This window comes from Carlito syrichta, unplaced genomic scaffold (genome assembly GCF_000164805.1).
Source record: "Carlito syrichta isolate Samal-C Ts95f unplaced genomic scaffold, Tarsius_syrichta-2.0.1 Scaffold303014, whole genome shotgun sequence".
Lineage (NCBI taxonomy): Eukaryota > Metazoa > Chordata > Mammalia > Primates > Tarsiidae > Carlito > Carlito syrichta.
In genome coordinates, this window is record NW_007247110.1 from 185,536 (window position 1) to 199,063 (window position 13,528).

The 13,528-nt window shown below is 55.4% G+C and overlaps 1 protein-coding gene across 1 annotated transcript in view; it reads right to left on the minus strand.

Annotated features, from left to right (window-relative positions):
- Positions 1-3,717: 3,717 nt before the first annotated feature.
- The window catches only part of LAMC3 (laminin subunit gamma 3), a 57,552-nt gene continuing 47,741 nt past the window's right edge, over positions 3,718-13,528 (minus strand). The window contains exons 24-28 of the mRNA XM_021712023.1: positions 11,881-11,983; positions 8,825-9,024; positions 7,253-7,399; positions 7,078-7,177; positions 3,718-4,157 (exon numbers count right to left, since the gene is read on the minus strand). Coding sequence (XP_021567698.1) covers positions 3,907-4,157; positions 7,078-7,177; positions 7,253-7,399; positions 8,825-9,024; positions 11,881-11,983 — 801 coding nt within the window. The 3' untranslated portion in view covers positions 3,718-3,906. The remainder of the gene's footprint in view (positions 4,158-7,077; positions 7,178-7,252; positions 7,400-8,824; positions 9,025-11,880; positions 11,984-13,528) is intronic.

The following is a 13,528-nucleotide window of genomic DNA, read 5'->3' on the forward strand; positions in this document are numbered from 1 at the left end:
GCACGGCCCCTCGCGCCGTCCTGCCCGACGCCCACGGCGGGTCAAAGCCACGGGAGCGAGTTCGAGGCTGGCGAACACACCCGGCGCCTCGGGCCGGTGGAGTCCCCATGCACCCAGCGCTCTGCACCGCGCCCCAGTCATTTCGCTGGCAGAACTCGGTGAAGTTGGACCCGCACGTGCCTGTTGGGCAGGCAGTTGGAGCCTGGGGTGCAAGGTCGCCAGGGGGATTGCTGCAGCTAATAACTCCAAGAGGGGTGGAGCTCAGGGTGCAGGGACCGGACACTTGCCACCAGGGTGACCATGAAGTCTAGCGTCCAAACCAGGACTGTCTGAGAGTAAAGGGGACAGTCCTAGTAATTATACTGAGGAACAGGCATAGACAGGGACTGTCCTGGCCAAGCGGCACACCTGGTCACTAGGAACAGCCGCGCGGCACACACAGAGCAGTCTCTGCAGATCCGATCCAGGAAGTCTCCTTCCCTAGATTAGGATTGGGTCTTGACCCCCCACCCCCCACCCCCCGGGGAGGGAAGTGGCCGGGCTGCCCCAGCGAGGGACTGGGCAGACCTTGACAGGACAAACACCAGTGCAGCAGTCCGGGAGCAGGTCCCTCCTCCCAGTCAGTGCCTGCTTCTCCTACTGTGCCCATCCATCCCTGAGGTTTGGGATCTGGCCGAACTGTTTCACCTTGGGCAAAGCAGTTGACCTGGCTGAGCCTCAGAATGGAAGAACTTGTCACTAAGCAGAGGCTTTTATGATTGTGATTGTCTCCTGGGTGGTTTAAGCAGATGGTCAAAACTTGTCACTAAGCAGAGGCTTTTATGATTGTGATTGTCTCCTGGGTGGTTTAAGCAGATGGTCAAAACTTGGAGGGGAGAAGGGCTTAGGAGTTACAGTGCTTGGCTGATGGGAGGTGTTTCCTCTGGAGGCCAAAGAGGGGTGTTGACTTAGAATAGGACCCCCATAAGGTAGTTCCCCGTCCAGGCTCGGGTAGCCTATTGCCCTGGCCAGTAGGACAGGTTGGCCCCGTCAGCCATCCTGCAGGGCAGGGGCCAGCCCACCTTCTACTGCCCACCGTGGGCTGTATTGCTAGCCAGATGTTCACCAGCTGCCACACTCCAGCCGGCAGAGGCCCCACCTCTAGCGCCGGAGAAGGACTCTGCACGTGCACCAGGCATGATCCAACGGCATGAGTCACAAGATGTCAGGCCTGAGCTTACATCTGTGTGGGATGGACAAGAAACTGGATCTCCACCCGTCAGGGATGCCGGGACTGGGCTTTGCTAGGCCCTGTGGCTTGAGTGGATTGAGGTCAAATGCCAAGAGCAGGCATCAGAACGGTTGTGTGCCCTGTCGGCAGAGACCCTGGGGAGAGGGGCCACGGGGATGTCAGACTGTGTTCCAGAGGTCTACTAAGAACCCCGACTCCTCAGCACCGTTTATACCAGACACCAGTCAGCAAACTTGCTGTTCTCTGTCTTTAGTCTCTCACCTGGAAACTTACCAAGTCACTCCTTAGCCCAGCTTAATAATGTCTGTCCCATCTACCCCCGCTCGCTTAAATTTTAGGGTTCTCTGTGGAGGAGCGTACCCTCCTCTCTGAAGACTGTCCCCCGTTAGGCTGGGGAGACATAAGGCATCTCACGATGTGGCCTTGGATCCAGAGAGTCGCATTATCCCGAACAAGAGTTGGGCCTGACCGAAGCTGGAGTCAGGACAGAGTCGCCAGCTTGTCTCCTGCAAGCCATTGGACCTGGTGACACGACCTGGGGCCAAGGGAGGCGGGGGACGCAGGAAGGGTGTCTTCTTCCTCAAGTGCAAGGAAAGCAAAGAAAGCTACTCTTCAAAGAGAAAAGGCCAGAGCCCTCATGGCAGAGAGGGGCAGAGGCAGAGACCAAGAGGCCAGAGGGAGGGCGATGAGGCTGTCTCCTGGCAGCCCTCTGGGCTCCCCATCCCCCTCCTCGTCCCCCCTCCTGCTCGGTCTCCAAGGTCTGGCAGCCTTTCCCATCCCAGGGCTCCAAGTGACCCTCCCTGCTTAAACCAATTTGGGAGTGGCTTGGGCTTTGGGGCCAAGAGCCCTAGCTAAGCAGCCCTATAATCCCACCCATTCAGCCTGGGCTCCCGGCATGATGCAAGTTGGCCAACCCCCACCCTGCAAGCCCCAGGCTGCTGGCCACCCTCTAGCCTGGAATGTCTCCTCCTCTGTCTCCTTTTCAAGGCACGCCCAAAGCCCTCCCTCCCTTCCTCCTCGTGGATGCTGCCCCTCCCTGCTCCTGGCTGTGCTGCTGGACACTTGGCTGGAGGTCAGTGGAGGCCCTCTCTGCACCCCACCCCTAAGCTCTCCAACCCCTAGTCATTGCCTGAGAAGCACCCTGGAGCAGAGAGGAGAGGGTAGGTTCCTGTGGCCACAGCACCCCAGCAAAGCTCCCCAGTGGGAGTCACCGGCACAGTCATGTGACTACCACAGCACGGGGATGAGGGGCCACCAAACATCTGCTCCACTCACTGGCCACCTCCAGGGTGCCACGTGTGCCCCCACAGCCAGGGCCCCGACTGCCATGGCAGGGAAGGATCAGAGGCACACACCCAGCTCAGTAAAGGGTCCTTTATTTCCACGTTAAACAGAACTGGTCACCTGTCCCCCGGGTCGCTGTCAGGAGGAGCCCTGGGACAGGGCTGGCCCTGCAGAGACACCTGTCTTCCCAGTGCCAAGGCCCTGCTATCTGCTGGACAGGGGCCTGGGAAAGTGGGGGAGGCGTGCCAGGAGGAAATGCCGGAGAGTCCTGGGCAGAGGCTGGCATGCAGGCCTGGCCACAGGGGGATTCCCTGGGCAGGACTGGCTGGAACGGCAGCCAGATGTCCACACCCCTGTGGCCTCCCTCGTGTGGGTGGGGCCGCAGGGCTGATCCAGAAAGTGTCCATCAAAGGCCAACAGGGTTGATGGGGGACACAAAGGAGTACTCCTGGTGACCTGAGTCCCCCTGACCCAGGCCTCCTCCGTGACCTCAGGGCCTGGCTCTGTGGACAGGTCACAGGCTGATGGGTGTGTGAGGCCCAAGATAGGCAAGCTCTTCTATCTGGTGCAGTGCTGGGATCCTGAGACGGAAGCATCTGGTAAAGCCCCTGCCAGGGTGAGCCTTGCTTCTGCCAGCCCAGCACCCCCCGCCATGACCTCAGGGGTCCCTGGGCTTCAGACTCCACCACAGGGAACCTGCCCAGGATCTCAAATTTCTTGGCCTGCAGGTCCCTCCGCTTCGAGGAACTGCTGGGTGTACGCACAGGCAACAGGTTGGGGATGCCGCACTGGGACAGAGGACGGTCTGGGGCTGAGGGCTCTGGTCCTCGTTGAGCCCCCCCCCGCGCGCCATCTCCGCGGACCTGCTGGGCTGTCGCTGCTGTCCAGTGGGAGGGTGGGTATCTGGCATAACTCACCCAGAGAGCCTAGCCCAGAGGTGGCTCTCAACAACAGCTGTGGACTATCCTTTGTGCATGCCTGGAAAGACTTGAGCATGTATACATCATACACACAGACACGCATCTGGACACTGAGGTGTACATGTTTATGCCTGCGCGCGCGGGGGTTGGCATATGCACAATCACGGCTCACTGCGGCCTCGACCTCCTGGGCTCAGGCACTCCTTCTGCCTGACCCTCCCAAGTGGCTGGAACCACAGGCATGCGCCACCACGCCCAGCTAATTGAGGAAGAATGGGTTGTGCACACTCACTCCTGCTGGCCGGGAGAGGCTACAGACAAGCTCTGCGGGAAGTGACTACTCACACAGAAGAGTCCACGGCAGCCGGCTCTGAGGGCGTGCCTGCATGGGCACACCTGTGGGGGGGCGTGCCTGCCCTGGGCCGTGTAAACAGCAGGTGAGGGAACAGGTGCCGGGGGTGTGGGCAGCCCTCACTGCCAGCTGGCACAGTTCTTGGGCAGGCTGTGCAGAATGGCCTCCAGGTTCTGCTTGTCAGCGCGGATCTCGGCGAGGTCACTCTCGAAGCCCTGGATCTGCAGCTCCTGCTGCTCCGACTCTCTCTCCAACAGGCTCAGTTTCCCCTGCAGGGCACCTGGGGAGCCCAGCTGCAGCCTCAGGCGTTCCAGTGCCCGCTGAGTCTCGTTCAGGGTCTGAGCTGAGGCCCCACGGGTGTCCAGCGATCCTGCAGAAGGGTATGACAGCCTCGTGTGAGCTGGCTGCCCAGCATGCCCCGGGAATCCGTTCAGCCCCATCCCAAGACTCCCTCCAGCTCGGGTCTTCCAGGACTCTGACTCTCTACCGTCCACCAGGGAAGGACAGAGGCCAAGAAGGCTGTGCTGTGTGGTGAGCAGGGCAACAGCCCAGGTATCCCCACGGGCTCATGTGCAGATCCTCGAACTTTCCCTGGATGGCACTGGACAACTGTCCGTTTCTTTTTTTCAGTGGGGGTTTCACTCCATCACCCAGGGCGAAGTGCAGTGGCACAATCACAGCTCACCACAGCCTCCAGCTCCTGGGCTCAAGTGATCCTTCTGCCTCAGCCTCCCGAGTAGCTGGGACTGCAGGTGTGTGCCGCCATGCCCGGATAATTTTTTGATTTTTTTGTAGAGACGAAGTCATAATATGTTGCCCAGGCTGGTCTCAGACTCCAGGGCTCAAGTGATCCTCCGAGCTCAGCCTCCCAAACTGCTGGGACTGCAGGCGTGAGCTGCAGCGCCTGGCCAACTGTTTATTTTTGTTGATGAGAAAAGGCCTTAGATAGGTCTTCTCTGAGCCTCAGTTTCCCTGTCTATAAAGCAGTGTGTATGAGGGAGGTGGCCAAGATCTGCTGGCTCGAACATGCTGTATCAATTCCCTGAGACTCACGCCTACAGATGTCAAGTGTGTGCCGGGAGAGGGTTGTCACTGGGGTAAATACAGGGTCTCTAGCTTCAGACCAGGCTGGGAGGCAGCAGAAGCAGGGACTGCAAGCCTGGAAAGCAGACACGGGTCCTCGTTCCAGCTCCTGTGTGTATTGGTGCTACTTCTTGGGGTTACAGCCTTCTCTGACCCTCCCCAAGTGTCAGACAAGGGGGCAGGGTCAGGTGCTCACATTGAAACTTGGTGGTGATGGTGGCATGGAGACCATGGAGACGCCTCCTGCACCTGGCCCTTGTCACCTTGTCACAAAATGTGACATTCAAGAGAAAGACAGATGGTCAGGTGTGGTGGCTCACACCTGTACTCCCAGCACTTTGGGAAGCTGAGGTGAGAAGATTGCTTGAAGCCAGGAGTTCAAGACCAGCCTGGACAACATAGTGAGAGCTCTAGAAAAAGTAGCTGGGCATGGTGGTGCGTGTGCCTGTAGGCCTGGCTACTTAAAATCACATGTGAATAGCTTAGCATGGGCCTGGTGTTCAGACAAAATGCAGAACATGGCAACTGTTCCTCCTCTCTTTTTTTTTTTGAGTTGGCATCTCACTCTGTCCCCCTGGCTGGAGTGCAGGGACACACTCATGGCCACCGCAGCCTCGACCTGCTGGGTTCAGGCAATCCTTCTGCCTCAGCCTTCCAAGTAGCTGGAACCAAAGGCACGTGCCACCATGCCTGGTTAATTTTTTTTCATTTATTGTAGGGACGAGGTCTCACCAAGTTGCCCAGGCTGGTCTCGAACCCGTGGGCTCAGGCAATCCTCTCACCTCGGCCTCCCAAAGTGCTGGGATAATAGGTGTGAGGCACCGTGCCTGGCCCTCCTCCTTATGAATACGACAATCGATGCTGATGCTTGGATAAACCGTAAGGACATTATGCTAATGAAATAAGTACGGTAGGATTCCACTGGCATGAGGTCCCCAGAACAGTCCCATTCCTAGGAACAGACAGTAGAATGGTGGTTTCCTAGGGGCTGGGGAACCGGGAATGGGGAGCCCATGTTTCATGGGGACAGCGTTCCGTCTGGGAAGACGAAGAAGTTCTGAAGATGGATGGTGGTGACAGCTGCACAAGATGTGACTGAGGCCACTGAACAGCACCCTTGAAAATGGTTAAGATGGAAAGTTTTAGCTGGGCTCGGTGGCTCAGCCTGTAATCCCGTGCCTTTGGGAGGCTGAGGTGAGTGGATTGCCTGAGCCTGCGGGTTCGAGACCCACCTGGGCAGCGAGACCTCGTCTCTACAATAAATCAAAAAATCAGCCGGGCGTGGTGGCGCATGCCTGTAATTCCAGCTACTTGGAAGGCTGAGGTGGAAGGATCGCCTGAGCCCAGCAGGTCGAGGCTGCGGTGGCCGGGAGCGGCCACTGCACTCCAGTCTGGGCGACCGAGTGAGACTCCGACTCAAAAAAAAAAAAAAGATGGAAAGTTTCGTGTTATGTGTGTTCTACCACAATTTGAAAAAAAGACATGCTATTCACGTCATCCCGCCTGCCCTGATGGCTATCCTCCCAGGCTTCCCTATCCTAGGACCTTTGCACGCCATGCCTTGGTAGGTACTGACTCCCTCATCCAAAATGCCTCCTTGCTAAGGCCCACCTAGAATTCGACCTCCATCAGACAGCCGCTACTTCCAGCCCTCACCACATACCATGCACTGTGGTCAGCACTTACTAAATTACCCTGCATTTACTTCTATTTTATTTTTTGGAGTCGGAGTCTCCCTGTTGCCCAGGCTGGAGTGCAGTGGCACAATCATGGCTCACTACAGCCTTGATCTCCTGGGCTCAGGCGATCCTCCTGCCTCAGCCTCCTGAATAGCTGGGGCTACAGGTGCACACCACCACACCTAGCTAATTTTTAATTTTTTGTAGAGATGAGGTCTTGCTGGGTTGCCCAGGCTGGTCTTGAAATCCTGGACTCAAACAATCCTCTCGTCTCGGTCTCCCCAAGTGCTGGGATTACAGGCATGAGCCACTGCACCTGACCTACAACGAGTTTCTCAAAGTGAACTCAATTCCAAACACCAATCCTGCCTCGCGACAGGGGGCCTGGGTTCGTTACAAGTGTTGGTGACTGACTACAAGGATGGGGACAAGGAGGAACCCTTCCCCAGGACTGGACCTCACAGGAAGTTCCCAGAGGTTCCCCTGGGGGACCCAGAGACTCCGGGCCCAGCCTTGGGGTCTCCTTACCCAGCCTGGCAAGCAGCTCTGACAAGGCCCGGATGTCCTTCTCCAGGGAGACACGAGATTCCTGGATGTGCCGCTCCATCTCGCTCAGCCCAGCGCCCACCTATGAGGAGAGGAGGGACAGCTTGAGCGGCTGCCAGGGGCAGGAGCAAACAGGGCGGGGCCCTGGCACACATACCCGCTCAGCTTCCTCCAGCTCCTGTCTGCGCGCTCCAGAGGCCGCCGCCTGGCGGGAGGCCTGTCGGAGCGTGGCCTGCATCTGGCTGGTGAGGCGGCTGGCACGGCGGTGCCCCTGTCTCCCCTCCCTCAGCAAGGCCTTGGCGAGCTGTGGGATGGACAGCAGTGACAGGGAGAAGCAGATGAGGGAGTCAGCCCTTTTGGAGGTCAAGAGCGTTCATGGTAACGCCAGGCAGTCATGTGTATGCATGATGGATTGACCATTCATTCAACAAAAATGTACCAAATGCAGGCAAGGTGATGGACACAGCACAAATTTCTGGATCTATTCATTTCTCTCCAGAGGAGAAGTTCCAACTTTTTTTTTTCCATCCGAGAAAAAAGTTCCATCACTCAGTCGCCCAGGCTGGAGTGCAGTGGCACGCTCCCGGCCACCACAGCCTCAACCTGCTGGGCTCAGGCGATCCTTCCGCCTCAGGTTTCCAAGTAGCTGGAACTATAGGTGCACGCTACCGCACCCGGCTAATTTTTGATTTATTGTAGAGGTGAGGTCTTGTCAAGTTGCTCGGGCTGGTCTCGAACCCCTGGGCTCAGGCAATCCTCTCACCTCGGCCTCCCAAAGTGCTGGGATTACAGGTTGAGTCACCGTGCCAGCCTTTCCTTTTTAAAAATAGAGATGAAGTCTCACTGTGTTGCCCAGGCTAGTCTCAAACCCCTGGGCTCAAGTGATACTCCTGCCTTGGCCTCCCAAAGTGCTGGGATTACAGGTGCAAGCCACTGCACCCAGCCATGGCTCTTCTTTAACTGGGGCCAAATTCCTTTTTTTTTTTGAGTGGGAGTCTCACTCCCTTGCCTGCCCAGGCTGGAGTGCAGTGGCATGCTCACGGCCACCTCAGCATCGACCTGCTGGGCTCCGGCAATCCTTCCGTCTCAGCCTTCCAAGTAACTGGCACTACAGGCGTGCACTACCACGCCCGGCTGATTTTGTTCTTATTTATTGCAGAGACTAGGTCTCAAAAACACAATAAAAAACATAAAAAGAAAGAAAGAAATGCCTACTTAAAGTCACTCAGTCAGGTGAGTAAAATAAAAATATATTTTTAAATAATAAAATTTGGGCAACCCTCTCGGGTCCCCTCCCACTGTGTGAGCTTTTCTGTCCTCTCAATAAATCCTGCTTTCTATAAATAATAATAATAATAATAAAAAATTTTTTTTAAAAAGAAAGAAAAGCCTAGAGGTTTGGACAGGAAAGTCAAACAGACCCACGTGTGAGTCCTGGTTAAGGTCTGAACGAGGCTGATTCTCCACGTCCTCACCTGTACACTGGGACAGCGATGACACCTATTTCACGACAAACAAACACACTCACCCCCCGTGAAGCCCTTGAACTACATGCCCGGGGGGCCCACTGAGCAGTTAGCAAGTTCAAGTGCGGCGCCGTCAGCCCTGGGAGCACACAATCCTCTCGCCAGACCCTTGGACAGCATGAGCAGAAGGGCAGCTCTTTGGCGGCAGTCCTTCCACGGGCCCTGAAGACAGACAGCCACTGTCGTCGTGGCACCGCCCTGACCTTGGCACTGTCCTCCGCCAACAGCTCAGCCTCTCGGCCCTTCTTCATGGCGCTGGAGGAGAGAGGCGCCGCGTTTCCCAGCATCCTCTCCGCCTGCCTGGTCTTCTTTCCCGTGTCTGCAAGGAGCCTGAACCTGACGTTGCTCGCCTTCCTCTGCAGCGCAGTCTGGTCCTTGGGCTCAGGAAACTGCGGCTTCATCCCTGCAAAGCCAGCCGAGGCTGAGTCGGGGGAACTGGGCTCCCATCCCCAGCGCCTGCCAGGCGGCCACGGGCAGATGCCTGACGGGCCCCAGACCCTTGGACAATATGAGCGGAGGTTCAAGATGCATGAGACCCCTCTGTAAAACCTTCTTAGGCTTACCTGGGGGAAACCAAAAATAAGCGAGAGAAGACTGCTTTCTTGCGAATTTGCTTTTTTTTTTTTAAGAGATGAGGTCTCACTCTGTCACCCCAGCTGGAGTGCAATGGTGTGATCATAGCTCGTTGCAGCCTCAAATGCCTGGCTTTAAGCGATCCTCCCACTTCAGCCTCCCTTGTACCTGGGACTACAGACATGCATCACCATGCTTGGCTAATTTTTAATTTTTGGTAGAGATGAGGTCTCACTATGTTGTCCCCTGGTCTTGAGCTCCTGGGTGCACATAATCCTCTTGTCTCAGTTTCCCAAAGTGCTGGATTACAGATGAAGCTACCATGCTTGGCCTAGTTATTATTATTATTTTTTTTTTGAGACAGAGTTTCACTCAGTCACCCAGGCTGGAGTGCAGTGGCATTCTGTAGAACCCAACTCTACAGGGTGTTAATAAACATTAAGGGGAAATGTCAATCAAGCTTAAATAAAGTGAACCAGATTTCTTTATTACAGGACTTTTCAGAGCCTTTAGCATTCTGAAGGGTTCTCTGTAAGGCTTCAAGAGGCACTGCAGTATGAGACATTTCCTAAACTTATTTGAACAGGAACCCTCTCTTGGCAGAGCTTATTATAGATTAGAAGACCCCAGACCACACTCTAGGGGAGACATTTCATTGTGAGAATTTGCCTTTTATCCTGAATACCAGCTGAGCACAGGCCAAGTGGTGGTGAGAGGGGGTGTCTCTGAAATGGGGTGGGAATGGGGAAAAGGGCCCAGGGCTAGGGTTTGAGGTTAGCTTTCACACTGGAAAACGCCAGGGAGGCAAATTTCCGCCTGGTACATGCGAGAACATTCTCATTTTCAAAACCATCCGACAAGGAGAAGGTGGGTGCCTTGTAAGGTAGTGAGCTCCCCATTGCTGGAGATAGGCAAGTCAAATGTAGATAAGTTCCCTGTCTGGTGTGGGATTTGCAACCTGGCAAGGTGCACAGTGGCACACACCTGAGAGCCCACCTCCACCAGGAAGCCTTCCCTGACCTCTCCAGACTGGGCTGGGTGCTTCCTCAGATCAGCCTGGGTTATAAATACCTGTTTTTTTCTCTGGGCCCCCCCAAATGCTGGGACAATTTTGCCATCATTCATCACTCTGGGCTGAGTGGGTGGCTCACACCTGTAATCCTAGCACTTTAGGAGGGAGCCCTAGGTGAGAGGATTGTCCAGGAGTTCAAGAACAGTCTGGGCAACACAGTGAGATCTCATTTAGCCGGGTGTGTTGGCCTGTGTCTGTAGTCCCAGCTCCTTGGGAGGCTGAGGTGGGAGTACTGCCTGCAACTAGGAGGTTGAGGCTGTGGTGAACCGTGACCATGACACCGCACTCCAGCATGGGTGACAGGGTGAGACTCCAACACACACATACACACACAAGACCCTTGATAACCCAGATGTTCTAAGACCTTAATATGGCATCACTGTGAATCACTGCATACACCTTTTCCTAAATACGACTCTGGGTACACAAGCCCACACAGCCACTCCTTCCCCACATGAAGCCCCCTAACCAGGGGTGACCAGGACTTCTGGCTGCCAAGGAGCCTGGGGAACAGGAGGAGGTGACCAGACCACCGATTCCGGGTCAGTAGCTGGGGCTGCATCTCTCACGGGCAGCCACCAAGGTGCGGGGGGGAGGCTGTGGCTGGAGGCTGCAGGACCAGGAGGACAGCAGAGGCCTGGCTGCTGGTCTCAGACCCCCAGAGACATCTGGGGCTCAGGGCAGATCCCTGCCTTGTCTAGCCTGTTGGATAAGAAGCCACAAATCAGGGCTGAGGGGGCTTTTCTCTAGAGTCAAGAGGGCATCACAGAAGCCCATTAAGCAGGGAACACCAAGGCACAAAATCCTACTGCTTGCTGGCTTCCAGTCCCAGCTCAGCTCTGACCTGGGGGGGATGGCAATTCCTTTCCTCGGTATACCCATCTTAGCCTCACTTCCCTAAAGTTCAAGAGACCTGGACTGGTATCAACCCACACTCCCCCCCCGCTTTTTTTGAATTAGAGTCTTACTCTGTCGCCCAGGCTGGAGTGCAGAGGCACGTTCATGGCCACTGCGGCCTTGGCCTGCGGGGCTCAGGCGATCCTTCCGCCTCAGCTTTCCATGTAGCTGGAACCACAAGTGTGGGCTAATTTTTTTATTTTTTAGAGACGATGTCTTGCAAAGTTTCCCAGACTTGTCTCGAGCTCCTGGGCTCAGGCAATCCTCTCACCTCCACCTCCCAAAGTGCTAGGATTACAGGCATGAGCCACCATGCCGGCTTCCCACTCTCCCTTCTGAATAGAAACTCTATCTCCCTCCCATAGTCCAACACTGGACTAAGGCAATCATTTTGCAGCAGGTAACTAGACCCCCCCAGTCAGAGTGGACTAGACCGATGAGGGGGCGGGGGGGAGGGCAGCCAATGACATCAGTCTCTTCCCATTGGGTCCCTAGGAGCTCTGCACATGGTCTGATGACGCTGAGGGTGGATGGCCCCGTGGCAAATCCCTGGGGAGTAGCAAGTGAGGCAGGGAGGGACAAGCAGTCAAGCGAAACGTCGCCCCAAGACCGGACCTACATCGCCTGCAACTAAGTCCACTCTGGCTGAAGCAAGAGCTGGGTGGGTGTCAGGAGCATCTGTCTATCATAGAGTCCAGCGCTCAGCTAGGCGCATACCTTCTAGGTCGGCCAGCAGGGTCCTGGCTCCCGTGACGGTCACTGTAGCAGCCTGGACAGACGAGGATGCCCGGGTCAGGGCGGCTCTGGCCTCCTGGCGCAGCTGCAGAGAAAGGAGAGGCTGGGTGGCTGGCCCTGCAGTCAGGTCGGTCCCAAAACCACACAGACAGTGGTCCCACACCTCCCCAAAATTCCAAGACTGAGTCATGCTGCCGGCTGGAAACACTTGATCTGGGTAGTTACACAAATGCTGAACCATTTCACAAAAGCTAGGAGGAAAATTGGGACACAAAAACCAAAGGTGAACAGTAGAACACTGCTTTTCAGAATGCTACTGTCTCAGCCAGGGGATGTGAAAAAACGAATTTGTTTATTTCACAAAATCTTTTGAGACAGGCTTTCGATCTGTCACCCAGGCTGGAGTGCAGTGGTGTGATCACCGCAGCATCGAACTCCTAGCCTCAAGAGACCTCCCGTCTCAACTTCCTGAGTAGCTGGGACTACAGGTGTGCATCACCACACCCAGTTTGTTTATTATTCAACTTTTACTCATAGAACATTAGTTTCTTCCCCACTGCCACTAAATAAGATGAGATATTTAAAGAATTCATGTTTGCCGGGCTCGGTGGCTCAGCCTGTAATCCCAGCGCTTTGGGAGGCTGAGGTGAGTGAATTGCCTGAGCCTGCGGGTTTGAGACCCGCCTGGGCAACTTGGCGAGACCTCAAGTCTACAATAAATCAAAAATCAGCCGGGCGTGGTAGCGCGTGCCTGTAGTTCCAGCTACTCGGAAGGCTGAGGTGGAAGGAACGCCGGGAGCCCAGCGGGTCGAGGCTACCGTGGCCGGGAGCGGCCACTGCACTCCAGTCTGGGCGACAGAGCAAGACTCCAACTCAAAAAAAAGAAAGAAAAAAGAAAAGAAAATAAACAAAATGGTTATTTGGGGTCCGGCACAGTGGCTCATGCCTCTAATCCTAGCACTTCAGGAGGCTGAGGCTGGAGGATCGCTTGAGCCTAGGCATTTTGAGACCAGCCTGGGCAAGAAGTTAAGACCCTGTCTATACAAAAATAAAATAAAATAATAAAAACTGAAATTAAAATGGGTAGTTGGAGGCCAGGCATTATAGCTCACACCTGTAATTCTAGTACTTTGAGAGGCTGAGGCGAGAGGCCAGGAGTTCAAGACCAGCCTAGGTAACATAACAAGACGTCATTTCTACAAAAAAATTAAAAAAAAAAAAAGTTGGTTGGGCGTGGTAATACGTGCTTGTAGTCCCAGCTACTCCAGAGACTGAGGCAGAAGGATCGCCAGGACCCAGGAAGTCAAGGCTGTGGTGAGCAGTGATCGTGCCCCTGCACTCCAGCCTGGGCAAAAGAGTGAGGCCTTGACGCAAAAAATAAAAATAGGCCGGGCTCGGTGACTCAGCCTGTAATCCCAGCATTTTGGGAGGCTGAGGCAAATGGACGGCCTGAGCCCGCGGGTTCGAGACCCGCCTGGGCAACTTGGCGAGACCTCGTCTCTACAATAAATAAAAAATTAACCGCGTGTGGTAGCATGCGCCTGTAGTTCCAGCTACTTGAAAGGCTGAGGCAGAAGGATCACCTGAGCCCAGTAGGTCGAGGCTGCGGTGGCCAGGAGCATGCCACTGC